Consider the following 18,186-nt stretch of genomic DNA (forward strand, 5'->3'; position numbering starts at 1 on the left):
CTCCGCATCACCGGCTCAGAACTTCTTCTAAAATACCCCCCCCCAGCTTTTGATCTTAATCTGAAAAAGACTCAGATCTCTGTATCTGCTATCCACTTACCCTATTTAGCTTCAGATAGTCACCATGAGCGAAAACGACGATCTCCTGGCCAAGATCGGCCAGCTTGCAGGTGCGCTCAATATCAGCTCACTATCGACACAAAGCTAACCTGAAAAGGCCAAATCAACCGCCACAAGACCCAAGAAACCCAACCGGCTAATCACCAGTCTCAATACGTGTCTCGCCATACCCCTTCTCACCCAGGATGGGCCCCATACTACCGGGGACGCGGCCGAGGACGTCGAGGAGCAGCTGCTCCTCACCGGCACCGTACGCTTGTTTTGAACACCGCGGGCGCCGGCTCAAATCCTAGTGCAAACTCCTCCCCCGGTCCGATAAGTGGCAATGAGAGTGCAGCGGTTCCGACACCATCTTCGACTGGCAATGGTTGGGTTGTAAAGCACGATCGCCACATGCAGCTGATCAACCCTGCCGTCTACGATCGGAAAACACAGGACAGAACAAAGGATATGGAACGAACGCGCAAGCTTAGAGAACAGAAAAAAACCGAGTACGAAAAGGCGAAAGTACTTCGATATGCACAGGGTCCAGGTGCCAATGCGATGGTCTCCACCACTGCAAATCCTGCAGCTGGCCATCAGATTCTTGTCAATGATGTCGCTTTCAGGGTTGCAAACGGCGGAAGCAAACTGATTCGTATTTCGAGTACGTATTTTTCTTCTCTCTTCACCTCGAATTTGCTTACCCTTCATAGATGACCCCAGTACTGCCAACAATACCCCCAAGCGCGTCACAGTGGCCGATGTGTCCTTTGTGCGAAGCAAAAACGGAAACCTGCACCGTCTCGGTGCTGTGGCTATGAAGAAGTAAGTTTTTGTTTTAGCGATAGCTACCTTTATACTGACCTTGCCCTAGGAACCACACCGTTAAGAAACGCAATGAGCTTTGCAAAAGATTTACAACAACCGGTACTTTGTTTTCCGACGGGCCATACTGCCATGTTCCACACTATCAGTATGTCCAGAAACTAACTCTGTTTTTCCAGGCACATGCTACAAAGGCCCAACTTGCCAATTCGTCCACGACCCCAGTAAGGTCGCTATGTGCAAGGACTTCCTCCAGACAGGCCAATGTGCCGCAGGTAGTAGCTGTGATCTATCCCATGAGCCATCGCCCCACCGCTCCCCTACCTGTATGCATTTCCTTAGGGGACGTTGCGCCAACCCGGAATGTCGCTACGCCCACGTCCGCGTGACACCCGGTGCCCCCGTCTGCCGCGCCTTTGCAACACTAGGATACTGCGAGAAGGGCGACGCGTGCGAAGAGAAGCACGTCCACGAGTGCCCGGACTATGCCAACACTGGCACCTGCAACAAGAAGCGCTGCCAGCTGCCGCACGTCGACCGCGCGGGCCAGATCCGCAAGGCTGCCGCGGCTGCTGCTAGTAAAGCTGACTTGGGTGAGGATGACTCTGACCCGTCTAGCGAGGAAGAGAACTATGACGCGATTGATTCGGACGACGTTGACTCGGATGCATTCGATGATACCCCCGAAGAACTGATCGAAGGCGTGGATAGCGGCGAGATGTCGCAGCAGCAAGACTTTATCCGCTTCTAAACCCTAAATCCTGCCATTTGTAGTCGATTGGATAGTTGTCATTCTTGCTTTTCGTTTGCTTTGCCCATACCCCGAAAAGATGTCGATAGCATTCAGTTGAAAAGGAATTGAAAAAAACAAAAGAAATTGAACATTTGAAAACTTTTCCTGCGCGTGTGCCTAGTTCCTTCAAAATTCTGCATTTGTTGATCACAGTTGCACATGTCGACATGTTGGATATACTTCGGCAACCAACCAGTGCCGAGCCATGTGATAGTGATAGAAAAAACTGCAGGGTCCATGTCCTGCTGACTGGTGGCATGAAGTATGAAGTTGTGTAACCATGGAGGAATGTATAAGCCTCACTATTGCATGATGTTTGAAAGATAAACGGACTCGTGTTGTAGGGAGCGCAATATTGAAATCCACACTCCAGGATATCCTTCCGAGACCTACAAGGATGACCCCAGCCCGTGGAACCTGCTGAGGCCATAGAGGCAATGGTGGGAGTAAATTGAGCAAGACATAGCCAGGGCCTAGAATGTTTTCGTTTACTTGTTAATAATTGTAGTGTATACATATTTTGGCTGTGTGGCTGCTATATTAGCGCCCTGAGATTGCCAAGTATAGACGTGGAGGGGTATATCAGATAGCACCCGGTGATATAGGCAGCAATGATTCGAGTTCGGACCTCAAATATCAAAGCTGAGAGTAAGGAGTAGAGCTATAGACAATAGTCGGGTTCAAGTTTAAAATATTTACAAATATGTAGCATCGTGATCAACAATGCTGCTTCTATTGGGCAAGTCGAGAGAGTGATACCGAATGAAGTCAAGCACTTCCTTGTGTAAACGCGCAACAGAGGCTAGGTCTAGCCAGCATGAATAGTACATAACTACTTAGGAATCAAGTGATATATTGTTGGTGGTCTTTAGTTGGAATAATCCTGGGCTCTTGACAATCCTGCGAAGTATGTGTATCACCAGCACTTGAAAGCGTTGGCGGCTAAGTCAAGCCACACATCGGTCCTTGCCTATCAACACCATCTTGTGTTGGTTTTAGCTCTTCGTCTTCTTGTATCATGGGATTAATCATTGTACTACGTCGGAATCGTCTGTTGGGCTTTAGTGCAGGACAGATAGTCTACTCAAACCAAGACAACGAACGTCATCGGACAAAAGAATGTGAATCCTTCAGACGAGAATAGCAGGAGAGAAATACAACCTCTCGGACGAGAGCAACAATAGAACGAGACAGTGACTCAGTCTGTCTGAGATACTGAATAATAGCTTCATTGTCCCAATATTGCGATCATCGTAGGTCGTTGGTCCACCTGTGGTCAACTCATTTCGACGACGTGTTAGATAGCCATAACCGCTGCAAGCGACAGAAACTCCCAAATCCTCTTATCCATCTCTCGCCCTGCTACAGAAAATGAGTCATTGAAACGGTGAACAAAGATCCTCGGCATAGAGATCAAGTGTTCTTCCCCGATGGGTCCGAGAAAAAGAGGGATTCCCCGATAGGTAGACTATAGAAACGAAAAACGTCAACGAATCCCCAATCCGGCATGTGGAGCATAACAGGAGCCCATTAGTGAGTATCTAGTGGCCTAGTCGCATCCAATCCTACGCACTGGGTTACCCCCATATGATGTGCCCAACGTACCCGGTGCACGGCATATCAGGCAGGTACAGGTTGAAAGTGAGGCTTTGAGATCATACGCGGCTTAGCCTAGCCTGTGCCGGGGATATGTTTTAGAGACCCTTGGGCGCATACAGCGTACGGTGTATTGAAGGTGTATGGAGCTTTGCAAGAAGTGGACCATTGGCTACATGAATATTAGAATGGAAGTGGAGCGGTGGACCTGCCATGGCCTTCTAGCTTGTGCAAAGAAGGTAGATCACCAGTTTCATTCTGAGTCATATGTCAAAACAGTGGTTTCAGCTTCACCGCAGGAAGGGCGAAAATATTAGTCTCGTATTGCGGAAGGTATACTGTGCTGAATATATTGGTGTGTACATAACAGAACTACTATGATACTGGTCTCAGCTCCTTAGATTGCTGTAATTTATGTTATAGTAGTGTAATTAGCAAGCAGAAACAAAAAAAATGCCATCGGGTACCTTGCACTCAGAATAACCTTGGAATTGTCTGTCTATGACTAATGTAGCAATGAACCCGTGAACGGGGTGACCGATGGCAGACTGGATCTCCATTGGACAGACTCGGCTTTTTCACCGCCAGATGTTATCCGGGCTAACTTGCCCACCCGCGGACTTGCCGCCTAGGTGATAGGCCTATCATTATCACAGGATCCGTGCCATGTACTATGTATAGACTGCGAACAGACTCAGCCGCTGCCGCCGAGGGGGTTTGTGCCCCCGGGGAATTGTCGAGACGAACTGACAGGAACATGAACCGGGTCTGCGCTTTGGGCGGCAAGGCTCGACATGGGGGTGATTGAACTATGGAAGAAAAGGAGAAAAATAAAGAAAAGAATAGCCCAAGTTTAATCCTGGTATAATTTGGAAATTCCCGTATATTGAGGTAATAGATTGGGGGGTTGTTCACCCCGCAGCGCTGATACAAGTCGGAAGGCACCCGTCAAATATGATGGCATCACGTCCCCTGCACTCCGCATAGTCGATCACTAATTAAATGTGGTCTGTGAGCCTGTAAGAATTGGAAAGATGGCTGCTGCAGCCATATGGGAGCTGCAGAGAGAGCTGCAAGTAGATCACGGCAAGATGAACAAGATCAGGCGGGTGGGATGTTCGACCCAAGCTCTCGCTCTAGGCGGAGCCTTACCATCCAGGGTAGTTCCATATAGGGATTTTGATTTTGGAGGGGTGAGGTCGTCATCTGGATGGGACGAGTGATCAGTGTATGGCATCTGTGCTTTGCTTTTTTTTTTTAACTTCTTTTTTTTCATCCATGGTCGGCCCAACAGTGGATCCGCGGGCCGAGCCCGTACCAGAGATTCATTCTATAGAAAAAGTATCCAAAACCATACGGAGGAAGGGAATAATAACGAGTCCCAAATTAAGGAAGGAAACAAAGAGAAAAAAACAAAATATCAAGCCGCCATGGATCGGAGCCCAAAGGGATCGTCACACTGACTCGGGAATGATTGGCTGTTAGCGGCGGATAGAAAGGAGGATGACATCTAGACTGGACATCTGACCATTCACGGGTGATGAGTTTAGTACATGAAAGGTACAGAAAAATACTTAAAAACACTCGCTTTAAGTAGACGTGCAGGTCAAGTTCTAAGTAGCAAATAGTATTCTACCTAAGCGCCGTGAATAAGGTATAGCACAGACCATATAATCCCCACGACAGGGATTGTCTCAACCCGGCGGAACGAGGATCGATCGATAGGCTATCGTTTATCGATAAGCACAGCGTCTGATTTTCCCCCACTTGAGATTTTTTTTGGTGATGGCTTCGGGTTTACGGAGTACATTATACAGGAGGGAAAAAGGGTAAAGGTGTATAGAACATTAGTGTACATGTTCTATACTAATGTTACATAGCCAGTAATTACCCCGTACCTATAAACAAGTAAATAACTGCCAGCATTACCATCGAGACTGGATACTAAAAACAAAACTAAAACAGAGAAAAAGAAAACTTCCAATAAAATCAAAAATAAAATAAAAACCCAAATAGAAAATTCAAGCCGAAATAACCAAAATACCAACCAAAATAATCAAACATCAACAGATGCAGGTCTGCCCAAGCAAAACAATGCAGCCAATAACGGAGACGCTGTCCCGGGGGCCACTCTTGCACTCCCGCGCAGACCGCTGGATGAGTACTGGGTACTTGATCGACAGGCTATTCTCCATCACCTACATCGGTACTCGGTACCTGTGGGTACAATGTCAACCGCACGAGCACTGCGCCTGCACATACATAGTCTGCTCCCCCCCGGAACTAGATCACAGCATATTTCCCCCCTCTTCACAATTTATATCGTCATCTTCATATTCATTTCTATACTTTCTACCTACTCATTTCCCTCTTTGGTGATTTATTCTTTCTATAACCAATTTCTCTATAAATCATCTTCTTTCCCCCGCCCCACCCCTCTCTTTTACACACACACACACACACACACCGCCTCTTCATGATGGCACAATATTTCCAGTCTGAATTCTACCAACAATCACCATCGACGTTAGACGTGACACCAGAAGACGACGAGATGAGCGTGTTGGACGATAAGATCCTGGACCCAAATTCCGAAGACCATCCCGACAACCGCCGCGCCTCTTACGATGCCCCAGATGCCTACTCACATCGGGATTCCGTCTGGTCAAACTACTCAAATACCAGCTCCAGCCAGTCGCAGTCAAATTCGCATTCGCAGATCGGACACGCTATGCTGAGCTCAACGGGTGCCTCATTCATGCCCGTCGACGGCCCGCAGTCGGTTTCCTACCCGCAGGGATCGTGGCCCATGCCGCGCACCGATTCAGGCTCATGTACCCCGACCGTGGGCTATGATCAGTATCCTACCAATGGAGATCAGAGTGCCATCACTCCTTTCTCTGGTGGTGCGGTTGGACCCGTCGGCGCTATGCCCATGAACCCCATGTCGTACCGTGGAGGTATGGCATTTGCGACTCCTGGCAGTGTCGCCATGTCACCGCAATCAAGCCAGGGTTGGATGCCGGCGCCGATGGACCTCGCTGAAGCAGAAATGCACTCGAGGAAGAGCCCGAATTATCGCATTGCCTTACCGTTGAGGCGGGGAGATGGGATTCGGAAGAGAAATTCCCGAATTGAAATCTCCCCCGAACTGAGCTTGGCCAATATCGACGAGGCTATCCGGGAGTGCACGGATGAGGAGAAGAAAAAGGAACTCAAGGCAAACAAACGCCTGCTGCGGAATCGGGATGCAGCGTAAGTGGAGATTCATACGTCGAGTTGGATTGAATGCTAACCTTATTTTAATAGCCTGCAATCTCGTCAGCGCAAGAAGAAGGAAGCCGAGGGTAATATAGAAAAGCTCAAGCAAAAGGATGAGATTGTCGCGCAACAGGCTGCAAAGATCGCGCAACTGGAGGAAAATAACCAGAACATGCAACGGGCTATGAAAACCCTGGAGTATGAGAATCACCAGTTGACTGCCTACAATAGGCAGTTGACCGAGCACATCCAACGCCAGGACATGGAGAAAGATGAGGCTACCCTCAGACACACGCGGGAGACCGCCAATCTGTTGAAGAGGAACAGCATGCAGGATGAGATCATCAAGCAGCTGGAGCGCGGTGTCAAACCCGCTCAAGAAAACCTGCCTGGCGACTTCACCGGCTTTGAGAACCCCACCATGGAAAACCCCTCATGGGACGACTTCTCAATGGTCACTGGACCTCCCTTGCAACCGGAATATGTTCAAGCTCCCCGTCCTCAGGTTAGCCAGCAGGTTAAGGTCCCGGAGAAATCCAGCAACGGATCAGACCTGCCGATCAGCTGGAACGCCTTCTACATGTTCCTGCTTGTCGGTGCCTTCTTCGCCTCGAAGAGTACCTCTCTACCGGGCCGCTCGCTGCCCCAACTCTCCGAAGAGTACCGGGCCGAGTCAGCCAACGTGCTGAAAGCCGTGCTAGCCTCGTCACCTGGTCACGAGCTCACCCACCCCCACTCCATCAATCACGCGACAGCAACCGGTCCTGCACCGGCAACCATCAGCGGTATGGAAATGGCGCAGATGAGCTCTGTGCAATCCGTGCCCTCGAATCTAGACCAGATGCATAACACGCTCGTCATGCCGACAGAGGAGCAGGAACGTGAACAGGTGTTCTCAATGAACGCTGACCAGTATAACTCCTTGACTACATTCGAGGCAGATGGCGGGGACTTCAAGCCACAGCAGCCATCTACTCTGCAGCAGGCGTTCGCTGCGATGCGGGATACCGCCGCGCAGCAGAGTCGTATGCATTCCGCTTTGTCTTCTGATGTGTATTCCAGATCATTGATGTGGGACCGAGTGCCTGAAAAGGTTGTTCGGGACTTCCGCCGTATGGTGCAGGGTCATGGTTATGATACTCCTGTCAAGGAGGAAGGTATTTTCCACCCTTGAGGTTTTCCTTTCGGGATTAGGCATGCGATTTTCGACACTACCGTATTTCTTCTTGATTCTTTTCTTCTACCTTTCTTGCATTTCTTGCGATGTCCTCCTTGGGATTGTTGCTTGATCTAGCCCTTTTCTCTTCTACTTTTCTCGCCTCTCTGCGACTTCCTCCTTGGGATTGTTGTTTGATTTGGCACCTTTTTCTTCTACCTTTCTTGCATTTCTTGCAACGTCCTGCTTGGGACTTTTGCTTGATCTAGCCCTTTTCTCTTCTTTTTCTTCTTGGAAAAAATACGGGCTAGCAATGGCCCTTGAAATACTAGCGTGCAACGATAGATCACGCAACATTTTTTTATTCTTCTCTTGTTTGTGTATCTTTTTCAATGTGTTTTGTTTTGAGTTCAGTCCCAGGGTCAGGTTCACTCGGGCACAGGGGGCTTTTGTTTAGCGATGTGATGATTTTAGCGATTGGCTTCGGAGCGTGTTTCTGTTTCTTGTTTTGACTGATGGGAGGAGAACTATATTATACGAACGACAGGGTGTGAACCTGAATTATGTGTTTATGTGTACAGACTGGGGATCCTCTCTGCAAGCTGGGATGAGATCTTGGCACGAGAAACGAAACGAGTTATGAAGAAACCTTGCATGTGGCGATTCCATTCAACTGTGCTTATTATGACTTGTTTTATGATCTATGTTTTATGTTACTTTATTTAACGATTTGGGCTGGGATAGTCTCAGACACCGGGGATGGAAATGGGATGGGATGGTCTCGTGCCTTCGGGCTGGACGAACTTGCTCTTTTCATGTTTCAACTGTTTTCTTTCGGTCCTAAGCCTTTAGTTCCTGGAAGTTCAAGTCTAGACTCCGCACATGACTCGCAAGGTTGTCTTAGCCTGAGTGATTTTGTGCTGAACCCACAAATGGGCGGCTACAACGCCGTGATGAAGAGAGGACAATGTGATGTCTCATTAGGTGATATGAACTACTCTTGCGATGTAATTTCTTTTATTTGATCCATTATTGGGTCGACTTTTGCCGACTCAGTTCATCCTTTCCGCGTTTGCCGACAAAAGTATCCCTGCAAATGGGAGACGTCCGCCCACCATCGTGATATATTACACACTACGCAGTATTCATGTCTCCAAATGTACCCATGCGACCATGGAATGATATCTGAGTTCAAGCCACTACGCAGCAATTGCCATTTCGAGTAATATCTCCTCGCAAAAAAAGACTGGGATGCCGGGGTTTGACCCACGCGCAATCTGTGTTCAGGGACCTTGGGGGAAAATCATGACACTAACACCCAATCACCACCACGACATTTGGCCCACTGACAAGACTCGCGTCAAATGCTTACTTCGCTCCAAGCTTTGACAAGGAATTATCCGAGCCTTGGTTCTGTAAAAACGTGTGTAGGGCTGATGGTTGATCCCGTCTGGGCATTTGATATCCCGTCAAGGGGCAGGGAAAACCCTAAGTTCCTTGCACAATAGTAGTACAATAGCAGCACATCACGTAGATCAGGAATTCCGAACATTAATTAGATACTGTAACGGTCTCAGAAGTTCCAAGTTGATTCGAATACCCTAGCCAATAACCTAACCGGTCATGGACAAATACAGGCTAACTACTAAACTAACATAACGGGGACCGCAACCTCCCAAGGTCCTCACTACCACGGAGGTCCCGAAGAAGCCTAAGAGTTTTTTTCTCAGATATAAAACAGTCAGACAATTCCTGTGATATTCGTAGGATAAGATCGTCGTGTTTAATTTCCTTCTTCTTCGAGCTTTTATTTGGGCTTCTCCCTTCCAACCTCGGAGCAAGATCTATCAAAATAACCCGCCAAGATGTCTTTCGATCCTCATAATGTCGACCTGGACACAGCCGACCCAACTGATATTGTCTGCTACATCAATTCCGAGGGCAACGAATACAATGGCCAACTAGGCGCGCGCGTGTCCGCCATCTTCGTGATCATGATCGTCTCTTCCGCAGCAACCTTCTTCCCCGTGTTAGCCCAACGCGCACCACGCCTGCGCATCCCAATCTACGTCTACCTCTTCGCCAAGTACTTCGGTGCCGGTGTAATTATCGCAACAGCCTTCATCCACCTTCTCGATCCCGCATATGGCGAAATCGGTCCCAACACATGTGTCGGCATGACAGGCCACTGGGCAGACTACTCATGGTGTCCGGCAATTGTATTGGCCTCCCTGATGGGCGTGTTCCTCATGGACTTCGGTGCCGAGCGCTGGGTCGAACTCAAGTACGGTGTCTGTCGCGCAGACCCAGAGCCCATGATGTCGACTGGAGGTGAAGTGCGCCGTGTTGACTCGCGTGCTTCGGCTCGCCACGCAGATGACAAGCAAGTCAAGGAGGTTGAGTCGCAGACTAGTGAGTTGGCAATCGAGCGCTCGGTTAAGCAGCAGCTTGCTGCGCTTCTGATTTTGGAGTTCGGTGTTATCTTCCACTCCGTCATTATTGGCCTTAACCTTGGTGTCGCTGGTGATGAGTTCGCTACCCTCTACCCTGTTCTCGTCTTCCACCAGTCCTTCGAGGGACTTGGTATTGGAGCCCGTATGTCCAGTATCCCATTCAAGAAGGGAAGCTGGTTGCCTTGGTTCTTGTGCTCCGCTTATGGCCTCACTACCCCGATTTCCATTGCTATTGGTCTTGGTCTGCGCACGACTTACAACCCTGGTTCTTTCACTGCCAATGTTGTCTCCGGTGTGCTGGACTCCATCTCCGCTGGAATCTTGGTGTACACTGGTCTCGTTGAGTTACTTGCTCGGGATTTCCTGTTTGACCCTCACCGCACCCAGGACAACAAGCGCTTGACCTTTATGGTGGTGACTATGATTCTTGGTGCTGGTATCATGGCTCTGCTTGGAAAGTGGGCTTGAACTAAAATTGAGTTGGAGATCTGAAGATGGTGTGTGTCTTTGGTGACAGATCTTTGAATTGTAAGATGGTGAACTGTGAACTGTGATATTGAATATAGATTGGTTATAATTGGTAGTATAATTGAGTTTCGAGACAAATGATACCCAAGGTGGGCTGGTTTTGTGATATGTTTTCCTTTTTCCTTTCTTTTCACACGTAAAATAAACATCTATGTTAATGCCAACTGTAAAAGCAAAATCTAGAACCATAGGGACTACTGTTTACCTAGGTAGCTTCATAATCTCTCGGAATTGATTTCACATATATGTATTGCACTAGACTGTTATGGCGAGTGTGGACTGGTTGGCAAGCATTGGCTTTTTACCACTTGATGTCGCCGTTGTGTTACTAAGTTTTATCGTTCCACCGTGATATTAGGAATTTGAGATTACTTGCATACGCTAACAACAGCATCAATTTTGCCGCAACTTCAGCGGCTGGAACCTCTTCTTGAATTGGTGAGCTAAATTCACCATTGTCTAAAAAGGATCAAGGTTATTCAGGTCCAAGCCTTGAACACAGGCATTCAGGTTCGCGAATATGGATGCGAAGGAGGAATCGGGACATCTATGGGGGTGCCGATGACTTGAATAACTATAGGAGGAAGTACACCATTGTGGTGATTGGAATGACAATACCTTCTGTCTGAGATCATTGTAATTCCAACTCGGGAAAGGAGCTTCGGGCGTCGACGAAAGGAGATGAATTGACTCCATCTGCATCGTAAGAGCTCCATACATAATTGAGCTGCATTCAAAGCTACAGCCTCGACTGCAGCTCAGGAGGGCCTCCCGTGTTGCATGAAGGAGGAGAACAAAGTTATTGATAGCCTCCTCTCTCGATTTGTTGATCAACCCTGAGATTACATTAGATACTAAACATCTTCAGAATTTGTTTCACCTTACCGATGACTTTATCAGAGATAGGAAGCTCCCAACCATTAATCACATTTTCACTGCATGAAATGACAGTCGATGTTGATTCTTTGAACTGGGAAGGGAACTGGAAAAACCAGGAAACCCACAACCACAAGATCAAATCCCGAGAATATGTCGTAGGAATCCCTTCCTCCAGATTGTTGAGCCAGATGTCTGTTATGAGGTACAAAGATTCCTTGCATTCATAGTAATCCGCTATGACAGCAACTTTGGCGAGCATCTCAATGGTGAGCTTTCGCGGTATGTCCTTGTATTTACCATGGATAGCATGAAGTACAACCAAGAACGCTTCGATGTCCCAGCTGTCTGCAGTAATTTCAACTGAGCCTTTTTGAAGATACGAAATGCTTTCTTTCCAACCACCGGTGAGTATTCTTTTGAATACCGGAGACGCAAATATCAAATGCTTCGCGGAGACTTGAATGTAGAAACAATTCTCGTCAAGCGGTTCGCATATTTCCTCCTCGGCAGCAAGCTCTTCAACAGCTGGCTGTTCCGCAAAATGGTGCTCGGGAGCAGGGTCTTCGATTAGCGCTGATTCAGGAAATGCAGCTGGTTCAGAAGCAGGCTCTTCGGCAGCAGGGTCTTCCACCGGTGCTTGTTCAGAAAATGCAGCTGGTTCAGGGAATGCAGCTGGTTCAGGGAATGCAGCTGGTTCAGGGAATGCAGCTGGTTCAGGGAATGCAGCTGGTTCAGGGAATGCAGCTGGCTCAGGAAATGCAGCTGGCTCAGGAAATGAAGCTGGTTCAAAAAAGGATGATACTTTAGGAGGGGCCTGAATGGCCCTCACCTTCTTTTTACTTTTGGCCTTCCCCTTTAGCCTCCTGGAAGGAGGTTGCGGGGGTTCAAACACTTCAGGCGAGGGGTCGATCCCTCCAGCAGGACTCTGAACACAGTGAGCGGATTCTGGAAGGGTCACACCAGTCACCGTATCCTCAAGTGCTTGTGCAAAAGGTGAGTCTGCATTGCGCAATATGATAATCACTTCACCGTCTGGATCGATAATATGAGTTGGTTGATTCATTGTGGCTTTCAAATGGAGGAAGAAATAGGGGTTTTCCTCGTAAGATGAAAGAGAAAGAGATTGATTATATATATATCTGTAGAGGGAGGACGGCCTTGGTCATGGGAGAAGATGGAATGTGGCGGTTAGGAAGGACAGGAAGGGAGTCTGGGGGCGGACTGGGCTAGGTACATTGCCATATGTCTACCCGATTCATTGGGCGCCTGAGATTTACAGTACTGTACGATCATTAATTGGTTGCTGAAAGTACTTATTTATGCATGTTAACTAAATTTACATGATGTGACACGACGCGGCCAAGTCAGGCTGTTTGCCAACTAACCTAGTGCATGCATGTGGATCTAAAGCTACAGGGGTATCTGTTTGCGACTCTTACTATGGTTGCAATGTCTGGCGCTAAGTGCGGAGACTTACAAAGAATGAAAGGGAGTTTAAAGCAATTTGGTTTGGAGTACGATAGTATACATAGGTACTAAGACACCCTATAGCGAATCGGGATTATGACTTTCTTACGGCGGTTACTACGCGAACCCGTAGTACTAGGAATAACGAGATAAGCATAGAAAGCCTCGGTATTAATATTAATATATGGCCAGTGGATGTATGCATCAGATACTTATAGTGATTATTTCTTATTAGATTATTTATTTTCCTTAGAAACCGCCTACTAGGCTCGCTAGTTGATCTACTATTCCATACAAGCATAGCTAACTAGGATAACAGCTATTGGAAAAGGGTTCAATAAAACGAGAATTTCATCTTATGAACAAAACAACATTGAATTTAACTACCTCGCATCACCGCCACAGAAGCAAGTTAGCTAGCGATGGTATGCAGAACAGACAGACGGTTGACTATTACTTTTCCCATACAAACGACCCACGTATGTAGTGGCCCGAAAATAGAAACATGTAAGATTGGACGAGATAACAAATAATTGTCGATATCTATAGAGGAGTTGAGATAGAACCCATGTCAACAAGGTACACGTCAGCGGTATTGAGCTCGAGATTGTTGGCATTGAATGTGACCAAGCGCCCCTTCTTGCTTCTAAATCAGTTGGGAAAAGAGGAAACGTCCAAGTGATGCGTGAGCATAATTTCCCCGTTTGCTTCCGTTAGATCGTAGCGGCCGCGATATGCTGGGCAATGCTTCATTACCCCATAGGGCTCCTCTTGCGTACCGCGAACCGTATCCTTGCCTGAGAAAGCGGGGGCTCCTGGTTGCATGAGGTGCTGAGTCTCCGCAGATCACTTTTGTTTGCCCGGAATTCTATGGTTTATGGATGATACTAGGCGCCCGTATTCTCCATCAAGTCCAATTTGGTCCGTTTCCTTCTACTCCCGCAAGTGTTCTTAGGCCCCAAGATCAACTGAGCCAAAAATATATTTTTATCTCAAAGTATTGTTCACGAGGACAGGGTGCCATTGCCATACGGAAGCGCCTTGAACTGCATAAGCTTGAAACCCACAGATTGCTCTTTACGACCTAATAATAAATGCAAACCAGCCTCAACTAGTTAGTCTACGGCGTTAACTTGTTTCGTCTGTCTGCGTGGCAGGGGTTTCAGAGCGGGGGCGGATTGAGCTGGCGCTTAACCGTCGAACACCCGCTCTGCTCTATAAATATGTGCAATTATTTTCTTAACAGACCTGCTATTACTCAAGAATTTTTCAATTAACAAGTCTACTAGTATAATGGGATTACCAGTCCAACCACCACATATTCAACAAGATCTTTAGCAGGCATGGCACTCACAATGCGCCCAAAGAGCTCTGGGCCACTCAGAATCCTCTCACTTGGTTGGTTTTCTTATTCCATTCGGGCAATAAATGGGTTACTGACATGCCCAGATGGTGGTGGAGCTCGAGGAATCTCTAGTCTACTGATATTGGAAAGAATCATGGAAAGGATCCGCGATGTTCAACACCTTGACCATGTCCCGCGCCCGTGTGAGCATTTTGACTTGATTGGAGGTACGAGCACGGGAGGGTGTGTATATATAACCTTTGTATATGTTTCAGTTTGCTAATATCTTACCAGAATCATCGCCATCATGCTCGGTCGGCTGGGAATGACCGTGGATGAATGCATCCGAGTGTATAGAACAGTTGCGCAGCGTGTTTTGATTCCTAAACGAAACGCTATTGTCTCTGCACGACACAATGGAGCTTTATCTGCCAAAATGTTTGAAGAGGCCATTAAAGAGACGGTTAGAGAGTTCTGCACTGACGGAGAATGTGTGAATCGTCGGCGCAATGGCTTCTCTACACCTCCGTGCGAACATTCTGATCTCCTCTTCCGCGAGCAGGCGTGCACAAAAACGTGAGTTGTTCTTCAATACAGAGCTTATATTAGTATTGACAAGTAACAGAGTCGTCCTTGCTCTTACGAATGATAATATTGACGCCAGACCTACGCTCTTCCGGACATATGACAGGTCAAGTTCGTTGAAGGATTGCACTATCTGGGAAGTGGCCCGGGCTACCTCGGCTGCGCCCACCTTCTTCAAGCCAATCAAACTTGGTAAAGGAGGGGCCGAGTACATTGATGCCGGATTTGGGTATAACAACCCATGCGACAAGCTTATTGCCGAAGCTAGGAACGCGTTCCCTGGACGTAGCGACCTGCAGATTCTCAGTATTGGAACCGGTCATAGGGGCGTGGTGGCGATGGATGATACGCGCCAGTCAATTATCAAAGCACTACAGAGGATGGCCACATCCTCAAATGAGGTAGCGGCCAGCTTGGACGCTGAATATGGCGACAGCGGTCAGTACTTTCGATTCAATGTGGAACATGGTCTAGAGAACATCGCTTCATCGGATTGGGGTAAGGATAGCACAATCGCTGCACACACGACCAATTATCTCTCCGAAAAGTCAAGGGCCATCGAGAAATTTGTGAAGACATTCACGACAAGAGGGGAGCAGAACAAACCGGATTCACTTCAGTTTATGAAGGTCCTTATGATCAGCCCTCCTTTAAATAACTGAATCGGCTCCATATGAGCCAAACATCCATCAAACAATTCCATTTATTGCAAATTCTGTCATTATTTGACATGGGGTCGTACTAGCTAAGCTCCAACAAAAGCTCTTTCTTCAGAAGTTCACCCGAAAAATGGCCCTATATGGACTTGGGGGGCATCAGAAAGGGCTAGGTCGCCTTAAGGTTTACCTACTAGTTAGATAAGGAATAATCTGTCACAGCATTCGATCTTCTGGGTGCTGGGGTTTAGTGAAGCCAGCTTCCGCCAGGCCTGTACGAGTATTGTGAGGGACCTTGACATCCAAAGAGTTGGGAATGACGAAGATGACATAGAGCTCGTTCGTTGGTATCTTAGGTCGAGGGAAGCTGGGCCGTGGCTATACGTTGTCGCTGATGCGGGTGATTTCGACTTGGTGGAGCAACAATGTACCAGGTCAATTTTTCAAACACTTTCCGGCCAGCAATTATCGCCCGGTACTCTCTGCTTATGCAATATATGGATGAGGGGTATGAGCCCATCTCTCAGAGTGCATTCTGCCTCACAGATCATGGCAATAGAAGAAACGCCGTGGAAATATTGGAAGAGAAAGTCAAATGGAGCTAACTTCGCTATATCGAAGAGTATCAAATGGTCAAATTCAAGGCCCAAAACACTATTCTACTCGGATGATACTTTGGCGGAGGATCGTGCTCGGATGCGATCTCCCCAGTACCAGAAGCATACAGGCACTGGGATCAGACAGACAGTCACGGCAGCCAGAATTGTTGTGGAACGGGGGACACCGAGCTTATCAAACATTTGAGTGGCAAAGAGAGGAAATGCAGCCCCGAATATGCTGCGCATCGACCCGTTGATACCCATTGCACTGTTTGCCATTGTTGTATAGCAATCCACAATGTAAATAAAACCCTGAATAAAGACCAAGTACATACCACACCCCATTAAAAGACCTGCACAGAGGGGACTCGGCCACGGGATATTTGGTTGTGCTGTCCAAGCAAACCAGAATATTCCAATGGGGATGAGCACTCCGCCAAAGATCATTGGTGGTAACCGAGCTTCTGGAATGAAACTTCCACCAGAAGTATAGCAGTGGTGTCTGAAGTATAAAAGGTTGTAAATTATAATCCCCATAGTGCCAATGAAAACGCCAGTAATTATCCCAAGAAGAGGCAGAGTGTCGACACTGGTATTCCAACCACGGATCTCTCCGAAGTAATAGGGATAAGCCTGGTAGAAGAGGAAAAGAACACCGTAGAGAAAGGATTGATATAGGGTCAAAAGGGTGAGGATAGGCTGAGTAGAGAAGAGCCCTATCAATTGGGAACGAAACAATCAGCATAGAAAAAGGCGCAGAAGGAGATATTAGTTAAGACGCACAGAAGGGCCGTAGGAGATATACTCGTGCAAATTCATGAAGACCGGTGTGTTCTTTTTCCAGTTTTGAGCGAATGGCATGATTTTTATATTTTTTGCGCAGTAACTGAGCTTCCTTTTGAAGAATCGCCGGGGGGTATGTCTCTGGAAAGACAAAGGCTGATATGACGCAAACTCCCAGCCCAGAGATTAACATTACCCAGATAGTCCAGCGCCAACTCAGTGATGATCCGACAATAGCACTCCCAACCATCGGTCCAAATGTCGGGCCAGAGAAGAACAAGCAAATCACGATGGGCATTGCGATACTGCGGTGGGCCAGCGTAAAACAGTCGCTTGTGATGCCTCCCATGACAGCCACTGGAGAGACTCCGAAAAACCCAGCAAACAATCGACCAATGACAATAGTCTGTATATTTGTACCAAGCGCAGGCATAAGTGCTAGAAAGGAGGAGATTGCGATGCCACCAATCAAAGGCCATTTGCGGCCGAACTTTTCTGAAAGTGGGCCGAATGTGAGAAATCCGAAGATATATCCCTTTGAGGAAGTCAGATAAGCACCAGTAAGGTAAAAATGAGTTGGAAATCCGGTACTTACCGCCATAAACAAGGTAGTGCATAGAATAGCTACCTCTCTGCTAGCCCCAAATTGCTCTGCGACCCTTGTGTGCGCAGGGCTCATGATGCTGCTGCTGATTGTTCCGATGAGATTGAAGACGGATAAAATGATGACTACAAGAATCTTCTTGGCCAGCGGCCAGTTTTGGGGAATTCGAGGGTCATTGGGATGTTCGAAATCAATGAGCAAATCACACCCCTGTGGTTCTTCTTTCTCAACCTCAACTTCTATGCAATCAGACCCCATCTTCTGTCAAGTTTGGGGATTGGATGATCCCGATAGAAGAAAAGGAATCTTTCACAGCGACAGGTGATCAGGTGGTGATGATCACAAGGATTCATAGAACTAGAAACATGGCATCCGGCCGGTGCAGTAATGAACTATATCAAAAAGAGCTCTTTGATTCAATTCTTTGGGCACCGGGATCTTTCAAGTTCCCGACTTTCTACGTATTTTTTTTCTCGATGGATGTGGAGACACTGAATCCTCAACGTTAAGTGTTGAAATGCTTTTGTGGGTCCTTTTATAGTCATTCTACTTGG

The 18,186-nt window shown here is 47.5% G+C and overlaps 6 protein-coding genes across 6 annotated transcripts; 4 read left to right on the forward strand and 2 right to left on the reverse strand.

Moving 5' to 3' along the window:
• Positions 1 to 124: 124 nt before the first annotated feature.
• N7455_008852 (CCCH zinc finger protein) lies at positions 125 to 1,678 on the forward strand (the record flags this gene model as incomplete). Its single annotated transcript, XM_040960344.1, has 5 exons — positions 125 to 170; positions 218 to 766; positions 816 to 927; positions 977 to 1,029; positions 1,107 to 1,678. The coding sequence occupies 5 exons, from the start codon at positions 125 to 127 to the stop codon at positions 1,676 to 1,678; spliced, it is 1,332 nt and encodes a 443-aa protein (XP_040809250.1).
• Positions 1,679 to 5,627: 3,949 nt separating this feature from the next.
• N7455_008853 (putative bZIP transcription factor) lies at positions 5,628 to 7,951 on the forward strand. Its single transcript, XM_040960340.2, has 2 exons — positions 5,628 to 6,571; positions 6,626 to 7,951. Exons 1-2 carry the CDS (start codon positions 5,793 to 5,795, stop codon positions 7,749 to 7,751), a joined length of 1,905 nt encoding a protein of 634 aa, XP_040809260.2. The 5' UTR covers positions 5,628 to 5,792; the 3' UTR covers positions 7,752 to 7,951.
• Positions 7,952 to 9,598: 1,647 nt separating this feature from the next.
• On the forward strand, positions 9,599 to 10,654 carry zrfA (high-affinity Zn(2+) transporter ZRT1; the record flags this gene model as incomplete). The annotated part of the gene is made up of 1 exon (XM_040960301.2): positions 9,599 to 10,654. One exon carries the CDS (start codon positions 9,599 to 9,601, stop codon positions 10,652 to 10,654), a length of 1,056 nt encoding a protein of 351 aa, XP_040809232.2.
• Positions 10,655 to 11,173: 519 nt separating this feature from the next.
• Positions 11,174 to 12,656, reverse strand: N7455_008855 (BTB/POZ domain-containing protein; the record flags this gene model as incomplete). Its single annotated transcript, XM_065605992.1, has 3 exons — positions 11,174 to 11,568; positions 11,600 to 12,373; positions 12,434 to 12,656. The coding sequence occupies 3 exons, from the start codon at positions 12,654 to 12,656 to the stop codon at positions 11,174 to 11,176; spliced, it is 1,392 nt and encodes a 463-aa protein (XP_065460941.1).
• A 1,903-nt stretch (positions 12,657 to 14,559) lies between these two features.
• Positions 14,560 to 15,652, forward strand: N7455_008856 (uncharacterized protein; the record flags this gene model as incomplete). The annotated part of the gene is made up of 3 exons (XM_065605993.1): positions 14,560 to 14,648; positions 14,700 to 14,981; positions 15,031 to 15,652. 3 exons carry the CDS (start codon positions 14,560 to 14,562, stop codon positions 15,650 to 15,652), a joined length of 993 nt encoding a protein of 330 aa, XP_065460942.1.
• A 653-nt stretch (positions 15,653 to 16,305) lies between these two features.
• N7455_008857 (putative MFS transporter) lies at positions 16,306 to 17,890 on the reverse strand (the record flags this gene model as incomplete). The annotated part of the gene is made up of 3 exons (XM_040960327.2): positions 16,306 to 16,961; positions 17,029 to 17,563; positions 17,624 to 17,890. The coding sequence occupies 3 exons, from the start codon at positions 17,888 to 17,890 to the stop codon at positions 16,306 to 16,308; spliced, it is 1,458 nt and encodes a 485-aa protein (XP_040809231.2).
• Positions 17,891 to 18,186: the final 296 nt, after the last annotated feature.

The sequence above is a fragment of the Penicillium solitum genome, assembly GCF_028829755.1.
Source record: "Penicillium solitum strain IBT 25940 chromosome Unknown utg000005l_segment0_segment0, whole genome shotgun sequence".
Taxonomy (NCBI): Eukaryota; Fungi; Ascomycota; class Eurotiomycetes; order Eurotiales; family Aspergillaceae; genus Penicillium; species Penicillium solitum.